The 26,073-nt window shown below is 43.2% G+C and overlaps 2 protein-coding genes across 6 annotated transcripts in view; one reads left to right on the plus strand and one right to left on the minus strand.

The window, feature by feature from the left end:
- Positions 1 to 3,366: 3,366 nt before the first annotated feature.
- cep19 (centrosomal protein 19) lies at positions 3,367 to 20,135 on the minus strand. 5 transcript variants are annotated; one of them, XM_078563515.1, is made up of 4 exons: positions 20,103 to 20,135; positions 13,728 to 13,892; positions 9,194 to 9,485; positions 3,367 to 5,952 (listed from the first exon to the last, which is right to left on the minus strand). In XM_078563515.1, the coding sequence occupies exons 3-4, from the start codon at positions 9,321 to 9,323 to the stop codon at positions 5,588 to 5,590; spliced, it is 495 nt and encodes a 164-aa protein (XP_078419641.1). In that variant the 5' UTR covers positions 9,324 to 9,485; positions 13,728 to 13,892; positions 20,103 to 20,135; the 3' UTR covers positions 3,367 to 5,587. The 5 variants fall into 5 exon arrangements, with proteins under 5 accessions (XP_078419641.1, XP_078419639.1, XP_078419642.1 ...); XM_078563513.1 differs by lacking the exon at positions 20,103 to 20,135 and adding an exon at positions 19,929 to 20,033; XM_078563516.1 differs by lacking the exon at positions 13,728 to 13,892 and having other exon boundaries at positions 19,616 to 20,127.
- Positions 20,136 to 20,179: 44 nt separating this feature from the next.
- Positions 20,180 to 26,073, plus strand: part of pigx (phosphatidylinositol glycan anchor biosynthesis, class X) — a 34,931-nt gene continuing 29,037 nt past the window's right edge. Inside the window, exon 1 of the mRNA XM_078563511.1 lies at positions 20,180 to 20,333. Coding sequence (XP_078419637.1) covers positions 20,276 to 20,333 — 58 coding nt within the window. The 5' untranslated portion in view covers positions 20,180 to 20,275. The remainder of the gene's footprint in view (positions 20,334 to 26,073) is intronic.

Raw genomic sequence — 26,073 nt, forward strand, 5'->3', positions numbered from 1 at the left:
AGTGTGTTTAAATAGCTTAAAACTAGAAAAAATGTATCATTTATAAAGAAGGAGCAACTTGGATTTCAGTAAGGAACACTAGCAATAGGGAAGTAAAGTTAAATCAAGTCAAAGTGAAATAAAGTAAACCGAAGTAAGATAAAGTTAGCAGAAGTGTGGTAAAGTCAAGTTACTAGTAATTTATTGTACTCATTATACTTTAAGTGTAATCAATAGTTTTTAAGAGTTGCAGGATGACAGGTCAGCTTGGCCAAGTGGAGTGTACATCCTGCGGTACATGTGAAGTCGTGGACGCACCATGTATCCCTGACAAATACATCTGTAGGAAGTGTCACCAGCTGCACAAGCTTTAGCTCCGGGTTTCGGAACTTGAGCGGCGGCTGGAGTCACTGTTGTGCATCCGCGAGGCAGAGGACTACGTGGATAACACATTTAGGGAGGTGGTCACATCGTAGGTCAGAAGCGTCCAGCCAGAGATGGAATGGGTGACTGCCAGGCAGTCTAAGAGAAGCAGGCAGGTAGTGCAGGAGTCCCCTAAGTCTATCCTGCTTGCTAATCGGTTTTCCATTTTGGATGTTGATGAGGGCGATGGTTCCTCAGGGGAGTGCAGCCAGAGCCAAGCCTGTGGCACCATGGGCAACTCAGCTGTACAGGATGGGGAGGAAGGAGAATGGAAGAGCAATAGTGATAGCAGATTCCATGGTCAGGGGATCAGACAGGTATTTATGTGGTAGTAAACGTGATTCCAAGATGGTGGGTTACTTCCCTGGTGTAAGGGTCAAGGATGTCACGGAGAAGCTGCAGGACATCCTTCAGGGGAAGGGGTATCAGCCAGAAGTTGTGGTCCACATTGATATCAATGACATAGGTAGGAAGAGGGATGAGGTCCTGAAAGCAGATTTCAGGGAATTAGGAAGGAAATTAAAAAGCAGGACCTCAAGAGCAGTAATCTCAGGATTACTCCCAGTGCCACATGCTAGTGAGCATAGGAATAGGAGGATTGGTCGATTAATTATGTGGCTGGAGAACTGGTGTTGGAGGGAGGACATCAGATTTCTGAGGCATTGGGACTGGTCCTGGGGCAGGTGGGACCTGTACAAGCTGGACGGGTTACATCTTAACAGGACTGGGACTGAAATACTCGCAGGGAGATTTGATAGTCTTGTTGGGATGGGTTTAAACTAGCTTGTCAGGGGGTTGGAACTTGAGACGTGGCCAAATTGGAAGAAAGTAAAGTTGGTAACAGGAAGTAGTAGTGAGACTAGAAGGCAGGAAAAACAAAGTAGAACACTGAGTATGCTTCGAATGTGGAATGATGTCAAAAATACATGGTTAAGGGCACTCTACCTGAATGTGTGCAGCGTTTGCAACAAGGTAGATGATCTAAAGGCACAAATAGAGGTAAATGGGTATGATATAATTGCCATTATGGAAACATGGCTGCATGGTGACCAAGACTGGGAACTGAATATTCAAGGATGTTCAATGTTTAAGAAGGAGAAACAAAAGGGATAGGAGGTGGAGCTGTGCTGATAATAAGGGATGGGATCATCCCTTTAAGCAAGGGAGGATCTCTGGTCAGAAGAACAATGTGTGGAATCTGTTTGAGTGGAGCTAAGAAACAGCAAAGGGCAGCAGACATTGGTTGGAATTGTTTATAGGACACCAAACAGTAGTGGCAATGAGGGGCATAGTATTAATCAGGAGAAGACCACCAAGAAACTGGTAAAGATACAGAGAATAGAATATGAACGCAATCTAGCAAATAAAAACATAAAAACGGACTGTGAAAACTTCTATAGGTATGTAAAAAGGAAATGTTTGGCTAAGACAAATGTGGGTCCATTACAGAGTCAGAAGAATTCATAATGGGGAATAGAGAAATTGCAGAGAAGCTAAATGATTACTTTGTGTCTGTTTTCACTGAGGAAGATACAGGAAAGTTCCCAGCTTTGGAGATTCAAGGGACTAGAGAGAATGAGGAGTTGAAGTAAGAAGGTTGTATTGGAGAATTAATGGGACTGATAGTTGATAAGTTCCTGGGACTTGATATTCTGCATCCCAGAGTGTTGAAAGAGGTTTTTTAAGATAGTGGATGCATTGGTGATCATTTTCCAAAATTCTATAGATTCTGGAATGGTTCCTGAAGATTGGAAGGTTGCAAATGTCACCCCACTATTTAAGAAGGGAGGGAGAGAGAAAACAGGGAACTACAGACCTGTTAGCCTTACATCAGTAGTAGGCAAAATGCTAGAATCTATTATAAAAGATATGATAAATGGATACTTGCATAATCATGATCTGATTGGGCATAGTCAGCATGGATTTGCAAATGGAAATCATGTTTGATGAACTTATTGGAGTTTTTTTGAGGATGTTGCTAACAAATTTGATAAAGGAGAGTCGATGGATGTAGTATACTTGGATTTTCATAAGGTTTTTGATGAAGTCCCCCTCAGGCAAAATAAAAGCACCTGGGATAGGAGGCAATATACTGGCACGGATTAAGGATTGACTAACAGGCAGAAAACAGTGAGTAGGAATAAACAGGTCATTCTCATGCTGGCTGTGACTAGTCGGGTACGGCCAAGATCAGTACTTGGGCCCCAGCTGTTCACAATATTTATTGACTATATAATATAGACTGAGATGAGGAGAAATTTCTTCACCCAGAGAGTGGTGAGCCTGTGGAATTCGCTACCACAGAAAGTAGTTGAGGCCAAAACATTGTATGTTTTCAGGAAGGAGTTAGATGTAGCTCTTGGGGCGAAGGGGATCAAAGGATATGGGGAGAAAGCGGGAGCAGGCTATTGAGTTGGATGATCAGCCATGATCATAATGAATGGTGGAGCAGGCTCGAAGGGCCGAATAGCCTACTCCTGCTCCTATTTTCTATGCTTCTATATCAATGATTTGGATGTGGGGACCAAATGTAATATTTCCAAGTTCATGGATGATACAAAGTTTGGCAGGAATCTGTGTTGTGAGGAAGGTGTAAAGTGGCTACAGGAGGATTTTTACAGACTTAGTGAGTGGGCAAGAACATGGCAGATGGAATATAATGTGGAAAAATGTGAGGCTATCCACTTTGGTAGAAGGAACCGATGTGCAGAGTATTTCCTAAATGGTAAGAGATTAGAAAGTGTAAAAGGGACCTGGGTGTCCTTGTCCATAAGTCACTGAAAGCTAACATGCAGGTGCAGCAGGCAATTAGGAAGGCTAATGAAATGTTAGCCTTTATCGCAAGAGGATTTGAGTACAGGAGTAGTGAAGTCTTGCTTCAATTGTTTAGAAGCTTGGTTAGACCACACCTCGAGTCCTGTGTGCAGTTTTGATCCCCTTACCTCAGAAAGGATATTATTGCCATAGAGGGAGTGCAATGAAGGTGCACCATACTTGTCCCAGAGTTGGCGGGACTGTCTCTTGAAGAGAGATTGGGGAAACTGGGCCTATACTCTCTAGAGTTTCGAAGAATGAGAGGTGATCTCATTGAAACTTACAAAATACTTAAAGGAATAGACTGGATAGACGCAGGTAAGATGTTCCCCTTGGTTGGGGAGTCTAGAAGCAAGGGACACAATTTCAAAATAAGGGGGAAGCCACTTAGGACCGAGATAAGGAGAAATTTCTTTTTTCAGAGGGTTGTGAATCTTTGGAATTCTCTACCCCAGAGGGCTGTGGAAGCTCAGTCATTGAGTATGTTTAAGGTAGAGACTGATAGATTTCTGAATAACAATAACATAAAGGGTTATGGGGATACTGTGGGTAAAAGACATTGAAGTGTTTGATCAGCCATGATCGTATTGAATGGCAGGGCAGGTTTGATGGGCTGAATGGCCTTCTCCTATTGCTATGTTCCTATGTTGGAATCATACCTAGCACAAAAGAATATGGTTGTGGTTGTTGGAGGTCAATCATCTCAGTTCCAGGAGTTCCTCAGGGTACTGTCCTCGGCCCAACCATCTTCAGCTACTTCATCAATGACCTTCCTTGCATCATAAGGTCAGAAGTGAGGATGATCGCTGATAATTGCACAATGTTCAGCAGCATTCGTGACTTCATCAGATACTGAAGCAGTCCATGTCCAAATGCAGCAAAACCTGAACAATATCCAGGCTTGGGCTGACAAGTGGCTAGTGACATTCATGCCACACAAGTGACAGGCAATGACCATCTCCAATGAGAGAGCATCTAACCATCACCCCTTGATATTCAATGACATTACCATCGCTGAATCACCCACTATCAACATCTTGGAGGTTACCATTTATGAGAAACTGAACTGGACTAGCCATATAAATGTGACTACAAGAACAGGTCAGAAGCTATGAATCCTGCAGTGAGAAACTCACTTCCTGACTCCCCAAAGCCTGCCCACCATCTACAAGGCACAAGTCAGAAGTATGATGGGGTACTCTCCTTTTGCCTGGATGAGTGTAGCTCCAACAACACTCAAGAAGCTTGACACCATCCAGGACTAGGCAGCCCACTTGATTGGCACCCCTTTCACAAACATTCACTCCCTCAACCACCAATTAACAGCCAGCCAGCATGAAACATGCACTGAAATGCTCAGCACTGCCGGGGTGGGGGCAGGAAGAGGGCGGGCGCCAATGTAACCGAGGGTGTGGGTGAGCTTCCCCAGGGAGCTGCAGACCTCCACGGGCTAAAGGACACAACACAAATGCTGCAAAGTATGTCCATGCAGCACAATCAAGCACCAGAAAGCATACCTCATACAAAACCAATACCCAGATATCTCTTTTTATTTTATTTCCCCACATAGATTTCATCCCGCCCTGGATCAAGGTTTGAGCAAAAATGTGAATGCTGTCTGAGAGACTGGCCCGTCCGCCAACTGTAAATCTGGACAGGCCACATAAAATCGCTGCTGACTGCATCGATAACAGGCTTAATTGCCCACTTAATTGTTGGCGGGCGCGCTTCCAACTGCTGCGTGCACCGCTAAGCAAAATATCGCACGACTGCACACGATGTTGGGACACTCTCCCAACATCACGTGCTATTTCACGTCCATTCGGGTTGGGCGTGCGCCTGCCCATGGGATGTAAAATTCTGGCCAGGATCTCCACATGCAATATACACTGAAATTGAGACAAAGTGAGTGCAACCAGATGTTTCAGTTCTGAAAACATGAGCTTTAGAGTGGCCTATAAAATAAAGCCACCATCATCAGTCTCCCAATAAAACTGTGGGCTGGCAGAACTGCAAAGGATCTCATTCTGCATTTACGGATAATCATTTTGACACCTTGGGACTGAAATTGTTTGGCCTTCTAGTACACTCACCATAATGTTTTTCGCTACCACAGCACTAAGATCCCTCATCTTAATAAATACAAAAACTATTTCCAATGTTTGCTATTTAGCATTTGCAGTTTACTTGCAAGTGATAACAACATCCTGTTCCTGTCCTCTTTAACCTGTTTGGATATAATTCCATGTGTATTACAGTTGTCATTTTGGCCAGGTGTAACCAATAGGTTGACAGCCAAGGGCAGCTGACCACTCACTTATTCTTCTACCCTCAAAGATGTACACTGACAGTTCTGCAAATAAAAGACAAGTCAGATCTCTCCATCTTGGTCTTCCTCGTCCCAGCCACATGACTCAATCTGTCCTTCCTGTGGGAAATCAACTTCTAGGTCATAAACAAACTCTGGGTCATTGGGTTTTCTCCGGTTCTTTTCAAACAGTTCATCCATGATTTTTTTCTTTTTCGCCAATTCATTGTCATCGAGTTTGTTGAGATCCTCCTCTGGGTTGATGGAGTTTTCCCTCAGGATTGTCTCCAGACTCTGGTCAAGGCTCAATCCATTCAGGCTATCCCTCAGTAGCTGGTGTAATTTCTGCAACTGCTGCTGTGACACTCTATTCAGATACACTTGGTGCCGAGGGTTGTTCTTCAGCTGTTCCGCAGCTTGGCCGCAATCTATAATCAAATATTTTTAAAAGGAGAAAACATATTATATGCTGTCATCATTCAATGTTTCTTCCATTTCTTTCCTTTTTTCCCTTTCTAACAGCTTTGACTCAATTGAAGTATGGTTTGCAATAATCTAATCAAAGAAGAAAATAACTGACGTTATTTAAAGGTCAGATAGCAGGGGTAATATAATCCCAACGTATAGTCTTTTGTGATGGTAGCATGGCCTTCGGCCCCTTCACCCAAACTTTCACCTAGTATAGTTCCATGTTAGGAGAGTAACCTCACAACATTACACTGCCCATGAACGCAGAATTAATGTACGAAGGTATCAAGAGTGGCGAAAGCAGGTTCAGTGGTAACTTTCAAAAGGGAATTGGATAAATACTTGAAGGGGTGATATTTGCAGGGCTGTGGGGAAGAGAATAGGCGTGGGACTGTTCAAGTAGCTCTTTCAAAGAGCTGGCAAAGGTATGATAGGCTGAATGGTCTCCTTCTCTGATGTATCATTCTATGATTCTAGAGGGATGAGCTGAATGGCTGTTTCCCATTTCTTGCTTTTCTTATATAGAAATAAATCACTCCTGGTGCAGAACACCAGTAACCAGAGTGCGTATCAACAATTTGGTGGTTAGTGAGTTCCACTTGATTTTCCATCTACCAGGACTAACAGATAAACACACTGACCTCAAGACCTGGATTCCTGATATATGCCCCAGTTTCAGAGCCTGCGTTGTCCCATTAGCAGCACTAACTTGTAGCTGCAATTTTTTCCCCTCAATTCTCCTTTTGTTAGTTGTCATTCAACTGGTACTGCATAAAGACAAGGAAAAGGGAATGGAGCAAAGTAGTCTAATTTCTGTCCAATATACATAGGATATATGGCTCAATAGACCTTTCAGCCTAACCAGTTCATGCCGGTGCTCATGCTCAACCTGAGCCTCCTCCCATCTTTTCTCATCCAGATCTATCATAATTCTATATTCCCATCTCCCTCATATGCTTGCCTGGTTTCCCCTTAAAACATTATTATTTGATTCAACCACTCCCTGTGGTAGCGAGTTCCACATTCTCACCATTCTTTGGGTAAAGATGTTTCTTCTGAATTCCCTAATGATATATTGATAGCGTCTAGTTATGCTCTTGCCCACAAATGGAAATATTCTCTGTATTCACTCTAGCAAAACCTTTCATAATTTTAAAGACCTTTATTAGGTCACCCCTCAGCCTTCATTTTTCAAAAGGAAAACAACCCAGCCTGTTCATCTTATCTTGATATTTATACCCATTCATTTTGGGTATCATCCTTATATGAGCATTATGTAAACTCTCTCTTCAGGTCTACCAGCCTGACACACTGTCTATTCCCTCACTTGTCTCTTTTTACCTTGTGGAAATTCTCATGTATTGTGTCATGAAAATATAATAATTTTCATAATATTGTGATTTATTGTAAAGGTAGGTTAATAGTGGGGTTTGGATCAGTTTCTCTGTGTGAGGTTGTGTGTGTGGGGGTTTAATTGAATTGCAGACAGCTAGTCTGGAGCTTTTGAGCTATCAAAAGGGAAGCTAGGTTTGAAATGCTAAATACGTAAACATGGCTGAAGTTTTAGAATGTGAGGTTTGAGGGACATTTGCATTTTTAGATAAACCAGAGTCATGAATTTCAAAGAGATGGTAAGGTATTACACCTAGCCAACAGAGGCTAAGCCAAACAGTGTATTTATTTTTCCCAAAGATTATTGATAATATGAGTACTATGGAAGATTTATATTATGGAAAAAGTAAAGTTGCAAAGACACATTGGGACAATGGGATTTACATTAAAAAGAAAGAAACCTGTATAAAGGAGATGAGGTTATGTGTAAGGAGAAGGCATTCTAAGATCTAACAAGTATGAAGAGCCTCCAGCCTCTGTGTATCAAGCTGCTGTCTACAGGAACCAAAGCTAAGAGAATTCACTTTGAATATCACTGTCCAGGGTATTGTGGGCTTTGCCTGGGTCTGTTGAAATCTATCTTGTTTTATTGTTGCCTTAATGGAGGTGTAACTGGGAGCTAGATTAATTAGGGATTTAGGAGTTACTCTGGTAGTAATTTGTAGACCTATGTATGTGCTTAAAATCTTTTCTTCTATTAATAAATGTTTAATTTAGTTTTGTAAAGAACCTCTAAGTCTCAGTGGGCTTATTACTACTGAATTCAAGGCACACATCTCGAAATAGAGTACAAATTGAAAACAGTTGTGGCAGCTGTTTCAAGATTCCCTCTGGGATTTCAGCAGCTCAGCATTTACCATCCGCTGTGCCATAACAATTGTTCCTTTGGCTCATTATTTTCTTGCATGTCAACTTCTTACGATTTGCTACTTCAAAGCACTTACATTAAAATTTCCCAGCCCAGTTTGGAGGTCACACTTCAAGAGGAGATGTGGATGAGTTGGGTCTGTGAGGGGAGAAAGGGCAAGTGTAACATGACCACAGTGCACTGTTCTGCTCAGAGATAACACCTCAGCTATGTGAGAAAATGCACCATTCCATTTGGTTGTGCATCTTCCTATGAGGAGTGAGATGAGCTGTTAATTTGTTTTTTTGTGTGGTGGTTGGCAGCAGCGACACATTGGCTAGGAGATTGGAAGAACTCTGTTCTTCAAAGAAACTATTCATCTACATCAGTATTTGTAGACAGAATTTTATCAGGAAATCCTGAGTGGGTTTAGCTTTTTAAAAAAATAGATACGAAAAAATTTACATTCATATGATGCCCTAAATCTCCAAGGGTGTGTAAAACACTTCACAATCAATGAACTACCTGTGTAGTGTGATATATAGCCAGTGCAGATTATCACCACACAATGTGTTACACTTAACCAAACAGCTTTCATGTTGTGAGATAGCTTCTTAAGTTTAAGTACATCACCTTAAATTGCTCCCACCATTAACTACACCAGTGGGAAAATGTGTAACTCATTACTTAACCTAGTGTGCTGTAGTTATATTACACAAAATGTTCCAAGTTTGGAAGGGAAATGATTTTAGTTATAGTGTTTGTTCTTTTTAATAGTCTAAGTGGATGGAAAACTTCACTTACTCAGCATGCTTTACTGAAATCGTACTGTCAGCACTGTAATACCACTCCATGTTAATGTGATCATTGTTATTTCCCACTTACTGCTGGGATTAGCATCTGCTTGATTGGTGCAGTGTTTGATGGGCTACTTGAGGATAAACATAAAACTAAGTTCTCACCTGAAAATTTGGAGAAATTTCGAACAGGTATCAGCCTTTGTCGAATTTTTTTAGTATTTTCATCTTCATAGATTAAAACAATAGTAGGTGGTTTGAATTTAACACCACACTTCCTTGGAACGTAGGCCATCTTGTTCAGCTACAAGAGCCTTCCAGTTTACAGGCAATTCATCAGCAAGGTCGGAGAGTCAGTGATGTTGTGACACTCAACCTTTGTTTCTGGCTCTAAGGATCTTCATAACCTTTTTCTACATTTTAAAGCATTGGTAAAGAATAATCCACAAGGAATATCCTGTATGGAGGGAAAATAAGTAAATGTAAGTAAATGCGTCTGAATCTCTCCTGTAAAATTAGAGGAAATAAGTTGTGTTTAGAACACAGAGCAGTTAGTGGCAGTAGTTTTGAATACAGGTGTATCATAGCTCTTGATGTAAATGGAACAGGTCACCGATGTATTTTCCTGGGGAATGCTTCCATTGGCATTGGTACCTTCCAGTAGCTCACTCAAGTAGCCATTGGTCAGAAGCAAAATTGTACAGTATGTATCCACAAGGAATTTGACTGTGATCCTCAAGAATAGTGAGCCTGATTATGCCCACATGTACGAGTTTTCCAATAGGAGTCACTGGTCAGCAAGCAAACACAAAAGCTGTGGCTGATTTTTTTCCCATTCCTATTCTTGGGATCATGAACTTCGCTGGCTGGGATCAGGTAAATCAGCATAAACTTGGCCAAAACCAGATCTTCTGGTCTGTATGGCACATTTACTTCCTGAGCCATTGGAAAAGCTCACCTTACAGTGTTAATGATATACACAGTGCACAAGATTTTCTTGGCTTCACTGTAGTCCTTGGTTAATGTGAGCATCATTCACAAATACGTTGAGTACTGGTATTTCTAACTGTAGCCTTCCATCTCCATCCTGATGACGGCAACAGGAAGAGTTGTTGCTTTATTGACATTGGCAGCCTAGTTGACCTGACATGGGAGACTCATCATCTATGGACTCCAACTCTGGCTTCACAGGTGAGCCTTATCCTGTCCAACAGTAGCCAGTGAACAGCAATTTAGAACAGGAAGCCTGTTTGTCCTTGGGCACAAGTTGAAAATTTCACTTAAGGCAATTGCAATGCCTCACCAGTTCCCTGGCTAAGATCAGCCCAGACAAGGGTTGGAACCTAGGACAACACAGTGCAGTGGGCATATCAATCATTTTCATAATGAGCTATGATGAAAGCCCAATTTAATTTTAAAAGGTGAATTGTCAGAAAGTTTTGACTTTCAAGACTGTAATTTGTGCCCCAAACAAGTTGCCTGATTGTCAGGATGCGATGAAAGACAGGGGTTGGTTTCCCATTACTCGGAAGCTGTTTATGTAATCAACGTGATATTTTTCAATCTTGGTGACATTCTGTGCCACTATTAGCCTTGACCTTTCCCTAGGTTTGTCAAAAAACAGCTGTAAAATTATTCAGCTCTAAATAACTCACAGGTGATTCATATGAACATATGAATTAGATGCTGGAATAGGCCATTTGGCCCCTTGAGCCCGTTCGGCCATTTGATAAGATCACGGCTGATCTGATTGCACCCTCTACCCTCCCGTTTACCCACTATATCCTTTGACTCCCTTATTAGTCAAGAATCTATTTAACTCAGCTTTAACAGTACTCAATGGCCCAGCCTCCTCTGCTTTCTGGCGAAGAGAATCCCACAGACTAACGACACTCAGGAAAAAAAACTCATCTCCGTTTTAAATGGGAGACCCCTTATTTTTAAACTGTGTCCGCTAGTTCTAGTCTCTCCCAAAAGGGGAAACATCCTTTCGGCATCCACCCTGTAAAGTCCCCTCAGGATCTTATATGTTTCAATAAGATCACCTCTCATTCTTCTAAACGCCAATGAATATTGGCCAACCTGCCTAACCTTTCCTCATAAGGTAACCCCCACCCCACCAATCCCAGGAATCAGTCTAGTGAACCTTCTCTACACCGCTTCTAATGCAATTATATTCTTTCTTAAATAAGGAGACCAAAACTGTACACAGTAATCCAGTTTTGAGTTTCAATAGTTCTGTGCCATACCACAGCTATTAAGCCTTTAGTGGAGATGTAACAAGCAACTGCAAAGAATTTTAATCCAGTTTCTCAGGTTGATTTTTCCACTGCATTTCTTTCTTTGTTTTAAGAAGACTTTTGCCTCAAACCCCATGAGTGGAAAACAGCATTGAATTGTTCTTGCGCAATATTCTGTGCAGTTCAGTGCAGTCAAAACACCTAAAGAATGTGTTCTTTAAGATGCATGTCTGCTGAGAAAGCCATTACCCTCAACCCTCACATCCCTAACAGCAGTGTGTGTGTACCTGCACCATATGGATTGCAGTGGTTCAAGAAGGTGGCTCACCATCACCTTCTCAAGGGCAATTAGGGTTGGGCAATAAAAGTTGGTCTTGCCATCAATGCTCATATCCCAATAAAGAATTTTTAAAAGTTAGTGGCTGAGCTACTTGGAAGTTCTCAGTTTCGAAACATGGTTTATGGTAAATTAGCTGATCTCACTTAGGACAGGGGAGGTGCACTTCAATAGATTTCAGTGTCACTGGTTTAGGAGCAGGAAAATCAGCCAGATTCCTGCTTCCAAATGCTGTCAACAAGCCTTGCCAGAAGTACACAAAATGTATGTTTAATGAGGGCAGGTTTGGGCTCGGTTGTGATGTCAAATTAGCCTCGACAATCATCATCAAGTTTTACAAATAATGGCCACAGAAATGAGATACCAGGGAATGAGTTGGACCCACAGAACCATAACCCAGCATGGAGAAGAGGAAAAGAAGTGATGGGATAATAGTAGAGTTTGCTAAACATATGGTAAGGGCAAGGCTATTTGCTGCTCAATTGTGGCTCTTTTTCTTAAATTAAAAGATATTTAAAGACTAAGCATTCTGAGAGAATAAGTCTATCGATGAAACCTGACCCAGGGTTCTAGACTTTGTCAGAACAGCATGTTTCAGATGATCAAAGTATTGCTGGCACAGAGGCCCTCATCATTTAGCTCTGCTTGTTGATGGTAGTGTCACTGTCACTTGTTAAGAACAAAATACATTTAGGAACAAGAGAGGTTACTAAAACCAACAAACCCATCCCCTTTTCATGAATTTCAACCCCAACACTCCTAGCTCTTAAGAGATAATACTCCAAAACCAGGCGTAATAATTATCATTATGATTGCTATATGTAGTGGACTGATTTGGAGGCAGGAGACAGAGAGTAGGGATAATGGATGTGTACTCCAAATGACAGAATGTCACCAGCGGTGTCCTCCAGGGATTTGTACTGGGAACTCCAGCATTTCACGATGTTTATCAATGATTTAGATGAAGAAAGAGAGAGCCATATATCCAAGTTTGCTAATGATACCAAGTTAGGTTTTACAGTAGATAGTGTAGGTGGGAGCAGAAAGTTGCAAAAAAATGTTGATAGCTTAAGTGAGTGGACAATACTGTGGCATACAGAGTTCAGTGAGGGGAAGTGTGAGTTCATCCACTTTGGGCCTAAGAAAGGTAAATCAAAGTATTTTCTAAATGGCGAGAAGCTAAGAACTGTGGAGAAGCAGAAAAACTTAGGGCTCCATGTACAAAAATCACAAAGCTTGCGGACAGGTACAAAAAGGCAATTAAAAAGGCTAATGGAATATTGGACTTTATCTAAAGGGACTGGATATAAAGAGGTGAAAGTTATATTGCAGCCTTATAGAGCTCCAGTTAGACCCTTTGTGAAGTACTCCATTCCGTTCTGGGCACCACATCTCAGGAAGAATATACTGCAGATTCACCAGAATCACACCAGGGCCTTAAAAGGGGTAAATTATTAGGACAGGTGATAGAGTGGACTTGTTTCCCAAGTATTGAAGATTAAGGGGTTATCTAATTGTGGTGTTTAAGATGATTAAAGAGGTTGACAGGTAAAGAGTACTCATTGCTTTTGGTGTGGGAGTTCAGAATAAGGGGCATAACCTCAAAATTAAAGTTAGGCTGATCAGTGGTGAGGTCAGGACTTCTTCACACAAAGGATAGAGGAAATGTTGAACGCACGCCCCTAAAAAAGCAGTTGAGGTTGTGGTGAGGACGGGGGGGACGGGGTGGGGGGGGTGGGGTGGGGGGGTGGCGGGGTGCAATCGAAAACTGAAAACGGAGATTGATAGATTTGTCGGCCAAGTGCACCAAGGGAAATAACTGAATGGCCCACTTGTCTTGAATTATAGTCCTGAGGTAATTACTCCCACACTTCTGGAATAATCCAAGTGTTGATGAAAAAATACTTTAAACCTCAGCAAAAAAATTCCTTCTTACCATTCAAACTCCAGAGAAAATGCTAACTCTTTGACAATATTGACAAACCAAAGGGCAAAAAATCCAGTCAATAAGTTATTGAGAAAAACTCAATTGTGGAGGCAAAAATGACCTCAAAACTGAACTAATCCATGTCTTCAGATAAAACCATCTCAAAACCCAGAGCAAATTGTGCATTTAAGTCACCTCTGATTGCAAGCACAAGCGAGGCCTCAGCATAATTCCTGATGATCCTGGATTCCAGGGGCAGAGTTGAAATGTTCCTCAGGCTGAGGCTAGGAGTACAGGCATTCCCAAGGTTGGGGTGAAGAGGAGCAACTGCAGGCTTTCACAGCAAAGAGAAGTTCTGTCCTTCTGATATAAATTATATGTAGTTCAGTCTTGAGGAGACGGTATACCTTTGTATTAAAAAAATGTGCTAGAACATCTCTGCAGGTCTGGCAGCATTTGTGGAGAGAGAAACAATTAACACAGAGTCCAATATGACTCTTCTTTGGGTTCCGAGGAAGAGTCATATTGGACTTGAAACATTAACTCTGTTTCTCGCTCCACAGATGCTGCAAGACCAGCTGAGCTTTGCAGCATTTTCTGTTTTATTTCAGATCTCCAGCTTCTGCAGTATTTTAGTATACCTTTGCGGTAGCCACACTTGTAAAGCAGAGGTAGGGAAGACTGGTCCCTTCTTTGACAATATACTCTGTCAGAATGCAGCTTTCCGCATTAAACTTAAAAGAAACCAACAGCAAATGGTGTTTCTTTGTGATATTGGAGAGGAACTGGGGATCTACAGCAAGCCATCAACGTAGAAGGAAAATTTCCCAACATTTATTTTCCAATTGTTCTCAAGTTATTTTTACACCAATTAGACTTTTGGTCTTAAAGGATTTAGACAATGTTCCACCGTTGCATCAGAATATTAAATTGTGGGTTACATGGTACAACACTTCTGTTGTTCTGAAATGCCAAAATTCCTTAATTAGCATTGCCACAGGAGATCTACTAATTATTAAAATAACTATCACCACTATTATGCTATAACTATCAGGTTTTTTTTAGAATTACAATTACTGTAAATAATCACTATTACAACTTCACCAATATTATTCTAACGATCACTGTCAATTACTATAATTATTAATCACTATCATAATTCTCAATATTAGCACTGGATAGATCATATAAACAGTGATTCGACATAGAAAGAGATACATATGATCGAAACAGCCAGGCCAGCTAGGAACAGACAACAATGGAGTTAATTCATTCGGCCCCACTGGCACTGCTGAGCTAAGAATTTAGCAGTCACTAGCATTGGTAAGACCAAAGTCTTTGGTCCCCAGGACAGACTCTGTACCCTTACACGGATTCCATTGTACAGATTCTATTGCCCTCTCCCTCCCCCTCCAGTCTCAGCGTCAGCCAGACTGTTTTCAGCTTCTGCATTCTATTTGAGCCTGAACTGATTCTACTCCCATATCCTTTCCATCATAGTAACATCACTTATCTGTACACAGTTTCAACCCCAGTACTACCGAAACCCTCATTAGTGTCTGTCACCCCACACTCGACTATTTCAGGATTCTCCTGGCCATCCTCCTTTTCCTCCTCAATAAACATCAACACATCCAAAATCCTGCTATTTATATCTTATCCTGCATCAGGCCCTACTCATCCATCAGCTCTTGATCTACATTGGCTCCCAGAACCACAATAATTCAAAATTACACAGTTAGAAAGTATAGCACAGAAATTGGCCATTCGAGCCAATTTGCCAATGTTTATGCACTATACTAGCCTCTTCCTATCTATCTTCATCTAACCGCATCAATGAAGCTTTCTATTCCTTTCATAGGTATTTTTCTAACTTTCCCTTAAATGCATCCAAGTGTTACAGACACGAGGGGGTTTAATTTAAATGGCCCTGATTTCTCCTCTTACCACCAGCCCGTAAACAGAAAGGTGTTTTGATTTTGATTTCCATTTCCCTCTTTGTAAGCGGTAGCGTATTTCCCAACCCCTCGGTTTTGGTGTGATCCAATTTCTATGAATCACCTCACAGCAAACTTGACATAGGATGAACTCAGAGTTAATTTATTTGCGCACACTCAAAACATGAGGTGGGTGGGGGGGGGTCACTCCATGGCCCCTTGTGCATTCATACAGTAAAGAGGGATAGAGAAAGAAAGATTTAAAGGGCAAAGATGACAGAGAAATTGTTTCATGTGTGTGCAGAGTCCAGAATCAAAAGTCCAGTGGTGTATTCTTTCACAGAGGTTGGCAAGCTCAAAACGGATGTTGGATAATTCACTTTTCCAGTAGATATGGCTTCCACGATGAGATAAGCACGCAGAGATGAATCAGTCCTGTAGGCGATGGTATGAAGTTCAGCAGTTTCAGTAGAAACAGTGTAGATGGAGCCAGGCATTCACAACTGAAGAGCCCTTTTCTGTGCTGCTCCTTGGTATGAAAGGTTGAGCTGCAAAGCAGTCTACCATAAGGCAATATTACAGGTTCCACTAGCTAGGGGGCTTATGTCACATGACTCCCATCTCTCCACATTGGCTTTGACAAATGGATGTATATCCCTTTACCTGGGCTGAGATCGTTAATGTTCTAACCATTAAGAATTCGAAAGGAAGGTTGCAGGCCTCTTTGCCCTAGCAGACTAGTAGCCTCCGGTTGGCCAGCCTGGGTTCTGAAATGCAGATGGACTCTATAATTCCCTTTGAATTTGGTCTCTGCAGCCCCCAGGGGTCGTTAGGGTCTCTTCGGAGATAACAGGGTGTAAATTTCTTTGATACTGCCAAATAGCTCTTATTGTTTAGGGTCACAGCCAGACATGGCTTCAGTTCTGGATAAAAGAAATTCCACCTGAATTCCCTATTAGGTTTAATGGTGACCATCTTATAAAAACACCCCCAGTTTTGTACACCTCACAAGTAGAAACATTCTCTTTACCCCTATCTTAATGAGCCCCTTCATAACTTTAAAGGTAAATTTGAAAATGGTCATCTTTGCACTTTAATCCCTTTGTAGCCCCACCCTTCCTACCTCTGTAACCTCCTTCAGACCTACAATGTTCTCCAAACAGCCTGTTCGCCCAGTCACCATGTTATAGAGTTCATAGAATCGCAGAATTGTTAAGGTGCAGGAAGCCAGCCAGCCCATTGTGTCTGCACGGCTCTCTGGATGAGCATTGACTCTGTGCCATTCTCCTGCCTTTTTCCCATTTCCTGCACATTGTTTCTATTTAAATAATCATCTAATGCCCTCTTGAATTCCTTGATTGAACCCGCCTCCACCACATTTCCAGGCAGTGCATTCTAGACCTGGACCACTCGTTGTGTGAAAAAGTTTTTTCTCACATCGCATTTGCTTCTTCTGCAAATCACTTTAAATCTGTGCCCTCTTATTCTTGATCCTTTTACGAGCAGGAACAGCTTCTCCCTATCTACTCTGTCCAGCCTCCTCATGGTTTTGAATACCTCTATCAAATCTCCTCTTAGCCTTCTCCTCTCAAAGGAGAACAGTCCCAACTTCGCCAATCTGTCTTCATAACTGAAGTTTCTCAACCCTAGAACCATTTTTTAAAATCTCTTCTGCAATCTTGCCAATGTGTTCAGATCCTTCCTAAAGAGTGGTGCCCAGAACTGTACAATTCCCTCATTAAACCACTCTGCTTCTTCATCTCCTTCTTCGGATATCTCCTTCTCTGGTGAAACTTTCAATTTTTCACCACAGCTTTGTGAAATGTTTGGCACTTCATATTTAAAAAAAATCTAACAGTACTTCACAAAGGCATAATCAAAAACAAAAATAAGTCATTGATATCACGACTCCTCAGATACTGACGCAGTCTGTGTCCATTTGCACAGGCTGGTAAGTGGCAAGTAATTTTCGTACCACAGAAGTGCCAGGCAATGACCACCTCCAATAAGAAAGAATCCAACCATCTCCCCTTAACATTCAATGGCATTCCCACCGCTGAATCCCCCACTATCAACATCCTGGGGGTTATCATTGACCATAAACTGAACTTTTTTTGATTCATTCACAGGATGTGGGCTTCGCTGGTTGGGCCAGCATTTATTGCCCATCCCTAGTTGCCCTTGAGAAGGTGGTGGTGAGCTTCTTTCTTGAACCACAGTGATCCATGTGGTGTAGGTACACCCACAGTGCTGTTAGGAAGGGAGTTCCAGGATTTTGACCCAGCGACAGTGAAGGAACGGCGATATATTTCCAGGTCAGGATGGTGAGTGGCTTGGAGGGGAACTTCCAGGTGGTGGTGTCCCCATGTGTCTGCTGCCCTTGTCCTTCTAGATGGCAGTGGTTGTGGGTTTGGAAGGTGCTGTCGAAGGAACCTTGGTGAATTTCTGCAGTGCATCTTGTAGATGGTACACACTGCTGCTACTGTGCTTCGGTGGCGGCAGGAGTGAATGTTTGTGGATGTGGTGCCAATCAAGCGGGCTGCTTTGTCCTGAACGGTGTCAAACTTCTTGAGTGTTTGTTGGAGCTGCACTCATCCAAGCAAGTGGAGAGTATTCCACCACACTCCTGACTTGTGCCTTTTAAATGGTGGACAGGCTCTGGGGAGTCAGGAGGCAAGTTACTTGTCGCATGATTCCTAGCCTTTGACTTGCTCTTGTAGTCACAGTATTTATATGGCTAATCCAGTTCAGTTTCTGGTCAATGGTGACCCCAGGATGTTGATAGTGGGGGATTCAGTGATGGTAATGCAATTGAACATCAAGGGGTGATGGTTGGATTCTCTCTTGTTGGAGATGGTTATTGCCTGACATTTGTGTGGCATGAATGTTACTTGTCACTTCGCAGCTCAAGCCTAGATATTGTCCAGGTCTTGCTGCATTTGGACATGGACTGCTTCAGTATCTGAGATGTCCCGAATGGAGCTGAACATCGCGCAATCATCAGCGAACATCCCCTCTCTGACCTTATGACGGAAGGAAGGTCATTGATGAAGCAGCTGAAGATGGTTGGACCTAGGACAGAGAACTGGACATATAAATGCTGTGGCTACAAAAGGCTGGGAATTTTGTGCAGAGCAACTCACTGCCTGACTCCACAAAGCCTGTCCACCATCTACAAGGCACAAGTCAGGAGTATGATGGAATATTTTCCACTTGTATGAATGAGGGCAGCTCCAACAACACTCAAGAAGCTCAATACCATTCAGGACAAAGCAGCTCGCATGATTGGCACCCCATCCACCACAATAAACATTTACTCCCTCCATCACCAACGTACAGTGGCAGCAATGTGTACCATCCAGAAGATGCACTGCAGGAACTCACCAAGGCTCCCTCGACAGCACCTTCCAAATCCGCGACCTCTACCACCTACAAGGACAAGGGCAGCAGATGCATAGGAACACCACCTGTAAGTTCCCCTCCAAGCCCCACACCATTCTGACTCGAAATTATATCACCATTCCTTCTCTGTCGCTGGATCAAAATCCTGGAACTCCCTCGCAAACAGCATTGTGGGTGTACCCACTCCACATGGACTGCAGTGGTTCAAGAAGGTGGCTCACCATCACCTTCTCAGGGGCAATTCGGGATGGGCAATATAAATGCTGGCCTGGCCAGCGGTGCCCACATCCCATGAAAGAATAAAAGTAATATAATTTAACTCACTGCTTTTTACTCTTAGTGTGATTAGTTACTAATATAACTGCTATTCGTCAGTACTAAAATGCTCACTGGTATTATTTGAAAAACTCTCATCGTTATCAGCTCCTGGTAGAACGCTCATTAATTACTAATGTAACTCCATACCTAAATGGAAAGAGTATAAATATAGCACCTTCCACAATCACAGGACATCCCAAAGCACTTTACAGCCAATGGAATATTTTTTCAACTGTGGCCACTGTTTCCTTCACATAGGAAACGCAGCTGCCAAATTTGCACACAGCAATCTCATACAACATGTGAAAGTGACCAGATAATCTATATTTCATGGTGTTGGTTGAGGGGGCCAGAACCCCCTTGTTCTTCTTGGAAACAGTTATGGGAAATCTTTTACATCCACATGAAAGAGTTTTAATGCCTTGCCTGAAAGACAGCACCTCCAAACAGTGCAGTACTCCCTCAGTACTGACTCTCCAACAGCGTGGTGCTCCGGTACTGACCCTCCGACAGTGCAGCGCTCCCTCGGTACTGACCCTCCGACAGTGCGGCGCTCCCTCGGTACTGACCCTCCGACAGTGCGGCTCTCCCTCGGTACTGACCCTCCGACAGCGCGGCGCTCCCTCGGTACTGACCCTCCGACAGTGCGGCGCTCCCTCGGTACTGATATGAATCTCTCACTAGCTTTATTACTCTCATTAATCACTCATTTTTATCTTATTTTGCACTTAATACAAACTTCAGTGTGACTGAACTGGGCCTTGACCACCACCGCTCTGTCCCCATGGCAACCCAGCCAATAAAAGACCCCTCTCTGAGACCGATTGATGCACTGAGATGAAAAAAATAATTCAACGTTGCCGCCACCTATTTTAACAGGAAACATAGTTCAGCAGAACGAAATATCCCGTACCCCTCTGCTTTCCACTGCCTTCTGTCAAGGAGAGACTCTGAATTGAAAGGCTTGATCGATATGCACTCAGGCAGTGCTGAGGGCAACTGGGACCTGGGGTCCTGGGCCGGGCCTGCAAAGCCTGCGGCTAAATTTAAAGGCGAGAGTCAGGCCCGGCTGGAGAGAAGCTAGTCATGGATGTTGGCGGAGTGCTGCTCACTGTTGGATGCATTTGTGTCGCTGTCACCACATGTAAGAGCAAACAAGCGAAAGTTTCATATCGCTAACGGGGGAGCGCCGCGCAGTCGGAGGGTCAGTACCGAGGGAGCTGCAAACACCTTATTTATCCCCTGTTATCGACAGGGTCATGGGCAGGACTCTGCTCACCTAGAACTCCAGCTGTATGGAGATCCTATTTTCTGCAGAGTAATTCCAGTTCTCTGCATTGTCTAGTTATTGTCAGGCAGGCTATACACAGAACAAACACTCCCCGAGTTCAGGGAACTATGGTCGGTGTTCTCCCAGCTCTGAGAGATGACACGGAAATTGGTGGGATGGTAAGTAGTGCGGAGGATAGCCTTAGATTACAGGAGGATATAGACGGGCTGATCAGTGGCAAATGGAATTTAATCCGGATAAGCGTGAGGTGATGCACTTGGGCAGAACAAAAGGCACAGGGATACACGATAAATGGTAGGACCCTGGGAAGTACTGAGGATCAGAGGGACCTTGGTGTGCATGTCCACCAGTCCCTTAAGGTAGCGGGACAGGAAAATAAGGTGGTTAAGAAGGCATATGGGATACTTGCATTTATTGGCCGAGGCATAGAATGTAAGAGCAGGGAGGTAATGCTGGAACTGTATAAAACGTTGGTTAGGTCACAGCTAGAGTATTGCATGCAGTTCTGGAATCCACATTATAGGAAGGATGTGATTGCACTAGAGAGAGTGCAGAGGAGATTTACCAGAATGTTGTCTGGGCTGGAGAGTTTTAGTTATAAGGAGAGATTGGATAGACTGGGGATATTTTCCCTAGAGCAGAGGAAATTGAGGGGAACATGATTGAGATGTATAAAATTATGAGGGCCATAGATAGGGTAGACAGGAAGGAACTTTTCCCTTTGGTGGAGGAATCAATAACCAGGGGGATAAATTTAAGATGAGGGGATGTGAGGAAGAATTTTTTTCACCGAGAGGGCGGTGGGAATCTGGAACTCACTGCCTGAAAGGGTGGTAGAGGCAGAAACTCTCATAACATTTAAGAAGTATTTGGATGTGCACTTGCGATGCCATGGCATTCCAGGCTATGGGCCTAGTGCGGGAAAATGGGATTAGAATAGTTAGGTACTTGTTTGACCAGTGCAGACTCGATGGGCCAAAGGGCCTTTTTCTGTGCTGTAGACCTCTATGACTTTATGGTGGGGACTGCAGACTCAGAACCTTGGTCAGGTCAGATGAAATCATCTGCCGCATTCCCTTTGATGCCTGAAGAAGCTGATTGTGGAAAGGCCAAGTCGGCCACAAGCGTGACATGTGAAGTTGACCCTTATCGAAAAGCAGAATACTGTGGATGCTGGAAATCTGAAATAAAAACCAGAAAATGTTGGAAATACTCAGCAGGTCAGGCTCCCTATGGAGGGACGATCAGTTAGCATTTTAGGCTGATGAAAGGTGAAAAAGGTGAAAGGTCATTGACCTGAAATGTTCATGCTGTTTCTTGCTCCACAAATGCTGCCTGACCTGCTGAGTGTTTCCAGCATTTTCTGTTTTTATTTGACATTTTCCCTTGCCATTGGTGTGGGATGATCTCTGCTGACATGTTGCAAAGCTGACGGACTACTGCAGCACATGGTGTGTCACGTTAAATTGCTAAAACTATATACAGTATATTCTACCTCCGCAATGGCAGTGCCATAAAAGAATTGCATATCTGCATGGATGGCCAGAGACTAAAGCATGATCCCAACCTAACATACTTGGGACTCACTCTAGGTAGGACTCCTTTCGGGAACATTTGAAGGAAACAAAAGAAAAGCAGCAAAGGTCAAAACCAGAAACGACCTAATGACCAAACTTGCTAGATCTCTGTGGGAAACTGCTGCCAGAACATCCTGTACCTCAGCAGTCGCCCTATCATACTCCACAGTGGAGTACAGTACAGCTGTCTGGCAAAAGTCATCTTGCACATATCTTGTTGACAATTCATTTGAATGTAACAATGTGCATCATAACTGGAACTCTCTGCTCAACACCCCTCCCCTGGCTTCCTGTCCCTGCAAACATCACTCCGCCTCACATCCGCCGACGGAAGAAAACCCACAAACTGGTTGAAATTATCCGTGCTGCACCTCATTTACCACTCCACAATGATATATTCAATCCACTCGCTGCTCGCCTTCCATCTCGGCACCCTTCCTGAGTGAGATCTACCAGCAAACATCCTTTGGATCAAGGAATGGAAAACACAGGAAGTCACTAACAAGTTCCTTGTGACAAACCCCATCTATCGAATGGTAGGCTTTGAACTGCCAGGTAACAGTGGTCCTTGCTAAACAGGTTCATGACAGGCCAAGGCCCTTTGCAGCCAACCTTCATGGCTCTGCCCCCAGTGTAAACCCGTCATGCACTTGTGGAAAGACAAACCATGCTGCACGTTACTGAGGAGTGTCCCCTCTAAAGATTAAGTGGTGGACTAATCACCTTAAACTCAGAAAATGAGGAGGCCGTCGTTTAGCTTCAGGGATTTGCATTCATTAAATAATTAAATCTCTGTGGATGCCTGTTTGCAGGGATGGTGTTTACTTTGGAACTTATGAAACCTCATGTCATAATGGAGGTGAATTCCTGCCCACATCTGGTGTCGTCATTTGTATCAATCATCACAGATTTCCCACTAGTCGTGATTGATGTTGAGGCTTTCATGACTGTTTTGACAGCATCCTTGAATGCTCTGGGTGTCCTGCTGGTCTCTTGGCACACGCTATCTCCACATGCAGCATATCTTTGAAGATGTGCCAATCTTCTATCCTGTGCACATGACGAAGCCAGCGAAGCCACCTTTGCTTGATTAGTGCTGGCGTGCTTTGCCCTAGAAAGGACTGATTCATTGGTGGCTTTGTCTTTCCATGTGATTTTTTTATTTTTATTATTCATTCATAGGATGTGGGCTTCGCTGGCTGGGCCAGCATTTATCACCCATTCCTAATTGCCCTCGAGACCTATTTGTGTCCTCCTTTGTGAAGACAGAACCAAAGTATGTATTTAGTTGGTCAGCCATTTCTTTGTTCCCCATTATAAATTCCCCTGTTTCTGACTGTAAGGGACCTACATTTGTCTTCAATCTTTTTCTCTTCACATACCTATAGAAACTTTTACATTCTATTTTTATGTTCCCCACAAGCTTACTCTCGTACTCTTATTTTCCCCTTCTTAATCAATCCCTTGGTCCTCCTTTGCTGAATTCTAAACTGCTCCTAATCCTCAGGGTCTGTTGTTTTTTCTGGCCAATTTGTATGCCTCTTCCTTGGATCTAATACTATCTCTAATTTCCATTGTAAGCCATGGTTTGGCCACCTTTCCTGTTTTACTTTTGCGCCAGACAGGAATAAACAATTGTTGCAGTTCACCCTTGCGCTCTTTGAATGTTTGCCATTGCCTATCCACCGTCATCCCTTTAAATAACGTTTCCCAATCCATCATAGCCAACTTGTGCCTCATACCATCGTAGTTTCCTTTATTAAGATTCAGGACCCTAGTCTCAGAATCAACTTTGTCACTCTCCATCTATCATATTATGGTCGCTCATCCCCAAGGGGCCTCACACAACTAGATTGCCAATTATTCCTTTCTCATTACACAATACCTAGTCTAGGATGGCCTGTTCTCTAGTTGGTTCCTCATTGTATTGGTCCAGAAAACCATCCCGTATATACTCCAGGAATTCCTCCTCAACGGTATTGTTACTAATTTGATTTGCCCAATCCAAATGCAGATTAAAGTCACCCATAATTACAGATGTTCCTTTATTGCCATTCCCAACATTACCACTACAATTTGGGGGTCGAAATACAACCCCCACTAACATTTTTTGCCCCTTAGTGTTTCTCAGCTCTACCCATACAGATTTCACATCGTTGGAGCTAATATCTTTCCTCACTATTGCGTTAATTTCCTCTTTAACCAGCAATGCAACTCCACCGCCTTTTTGTCTGTCCTTCCGAAATACTGAATACCCCTGGATGTTCAGTTCCCATCCCTGGTCACCCTGCAGCCATGTCTCCGTAATCCAGACTTATTTAATACCTGTTTACATCTATTTGCGTGGTTAATTCATCCACTTTATTGCGAATGCTCCGTGCGTTAAGGCACAAAGCTTTAAGGCTTGTCCTTTTTAACATTACTTGTCCAGTTCCCACTATTTTTCACTGAGGCCCTGTTTGATTCTTGCCCTTGATTTCTCTGCCTATCGCTTTTCTTATTCCCCTTTCTGTCTTTTGTTCTTGTCCTTGATTCCCCCTCCACTGGCTCCTTGCATAGGTTCCCATCCCCCTGCCATTTTAGTTTAAACCCAGCAAATATTCCCCCAAGGACATCAGTCCCGGTCTTGCCCAGGTGTAACCCATCCATTTTGTACTGGTCCCACCTCCCCCCGAACCGGTCCCAATGTCCCAGGAATCTGAAACCCTCCCCCTCACACCATCTCTTCAGCCACGTATTCATCCAATATATCCTGCTATTTATACTCTGACCAGCACGTGGCACTGGTAGTAATCCTGAGATCGTCAGCTTTGAGGTCCTACTTTTCAGCTTACTTCCTAACTCCCTATATTCTGCTTTTAGGACCTCATTCCTTTTTTAGTAATGTTGTTTGTACCAATGTGTACCACAACCACTGGCTGTTCACCCTCCCCCTTCAGAATGTCCTGTAGCCACTCTAAGACCTCTTTGACCCTAGCACCAGGGAGGCAACAAACCATCCTGGAGCCTTGTTTGCGGTCACAGAAATGCCTATCTATTCCCCTTACAATTGAATCCCCTATAACTATTGCATTCCCACACTTTCTACTCCTCCCCTGTGCAGCAGAGCCAACCGTGGTGCAACAAATTTGGCTGTTGCTGCTTTCCCCGGAGAGGCCATTCCCCTCAACAGTATCCAAAGTGGTATAACTGTTTTGTAGGGGAATAGCCACAGGAGATTCCTGCACTGCCTGCCTAGTCCTCTTGCTCTGCCTGGTGGTCAGCCATTCCCTTCCTGCCTGTGGACTCTTAGCCTGCGGTGTGACCACCTCTCTATACGTGCTATCCACGATATTCTCCGCCTTGAGGATGCTCTACAATGTCCCCAGCTGCCACTCCAGCTCCGAAACCCAGGCTTCCAGGAGCTACAGCTGGAGACACCTCCTGCACACCTGCTGGCCCTGGGCACTGGAAATGTTCCTGGCTTCCCACATAGAGCAGGAGGAGCACACCATGGCTTTGAGCTCTCCTGCCATGACTTACCCCTTTAAATAAAATTAAACCTTTTGGAAGATACTTAATGTCAAATAATATCAATTACTTTAGGGCCCTTCTTCCCTGCTCCTCATAGTTACAGAATATAGCCCTTACAAACGATGAACCACAAAATAAGACCTTAAAAACTATAAGCGATAAAAGTAGTAAATACTTACCCGACCATACTCGCGGTACTCAAAGGATCACCTTGTTCCCTCCTCACTGAACTCCCTCAGTCCAAACTCCAACTTTAGCACTCTACTGCAGCCCAAAGCAGCACTCCAGTGCAGACCTTCATGAAGCCATTCTGACTTTGCTTGATTATGTATTTCTAAATGCTCTACCATTACCTCCTTTATAATAGACTAACATTTTCCCAATGACAGATGTTAAGCTAACTGACCTATAGTTACCTGTTTTTTGTCTCCCACCCTTTTTGAATAAGGGTGTTGCATTGGCAGTTTTCCAATCCTCTAGGACTTTTCCAGAATCTAAGCATT

This window comes from Cetorhinus maximus, chromosome 19, assembly GCF_964194155.1.
Source record: "Cetorhinus maximus chromosome 19, sCetMax3.hap1.1, whole genome shotgun sequence".
NCBI lineage: Eukaryota > Metazoa > Chordata > Chondrichthyes > Lamniformes > Cetorhinidae > Cetorhinus > Cetorhinus maximus.

Bases quoted from the DNA above. Each gene is read 5' to 3' on its own strand.
- cep19 (XM_078563515.1), bottom strand. From the start codon at position 9,323: ATGGCCTACGTTCCAAGGAAGTGTGGTGTTAAATTCAAACCACCTACT. The intron at 5,953-9,193 runs GTGAGAACTTAG...ATTTGATTATAG, and splicing joins AAATTTCTCCAAATTTTCAG to ATTGCGGCCAAGCTGCGGAA.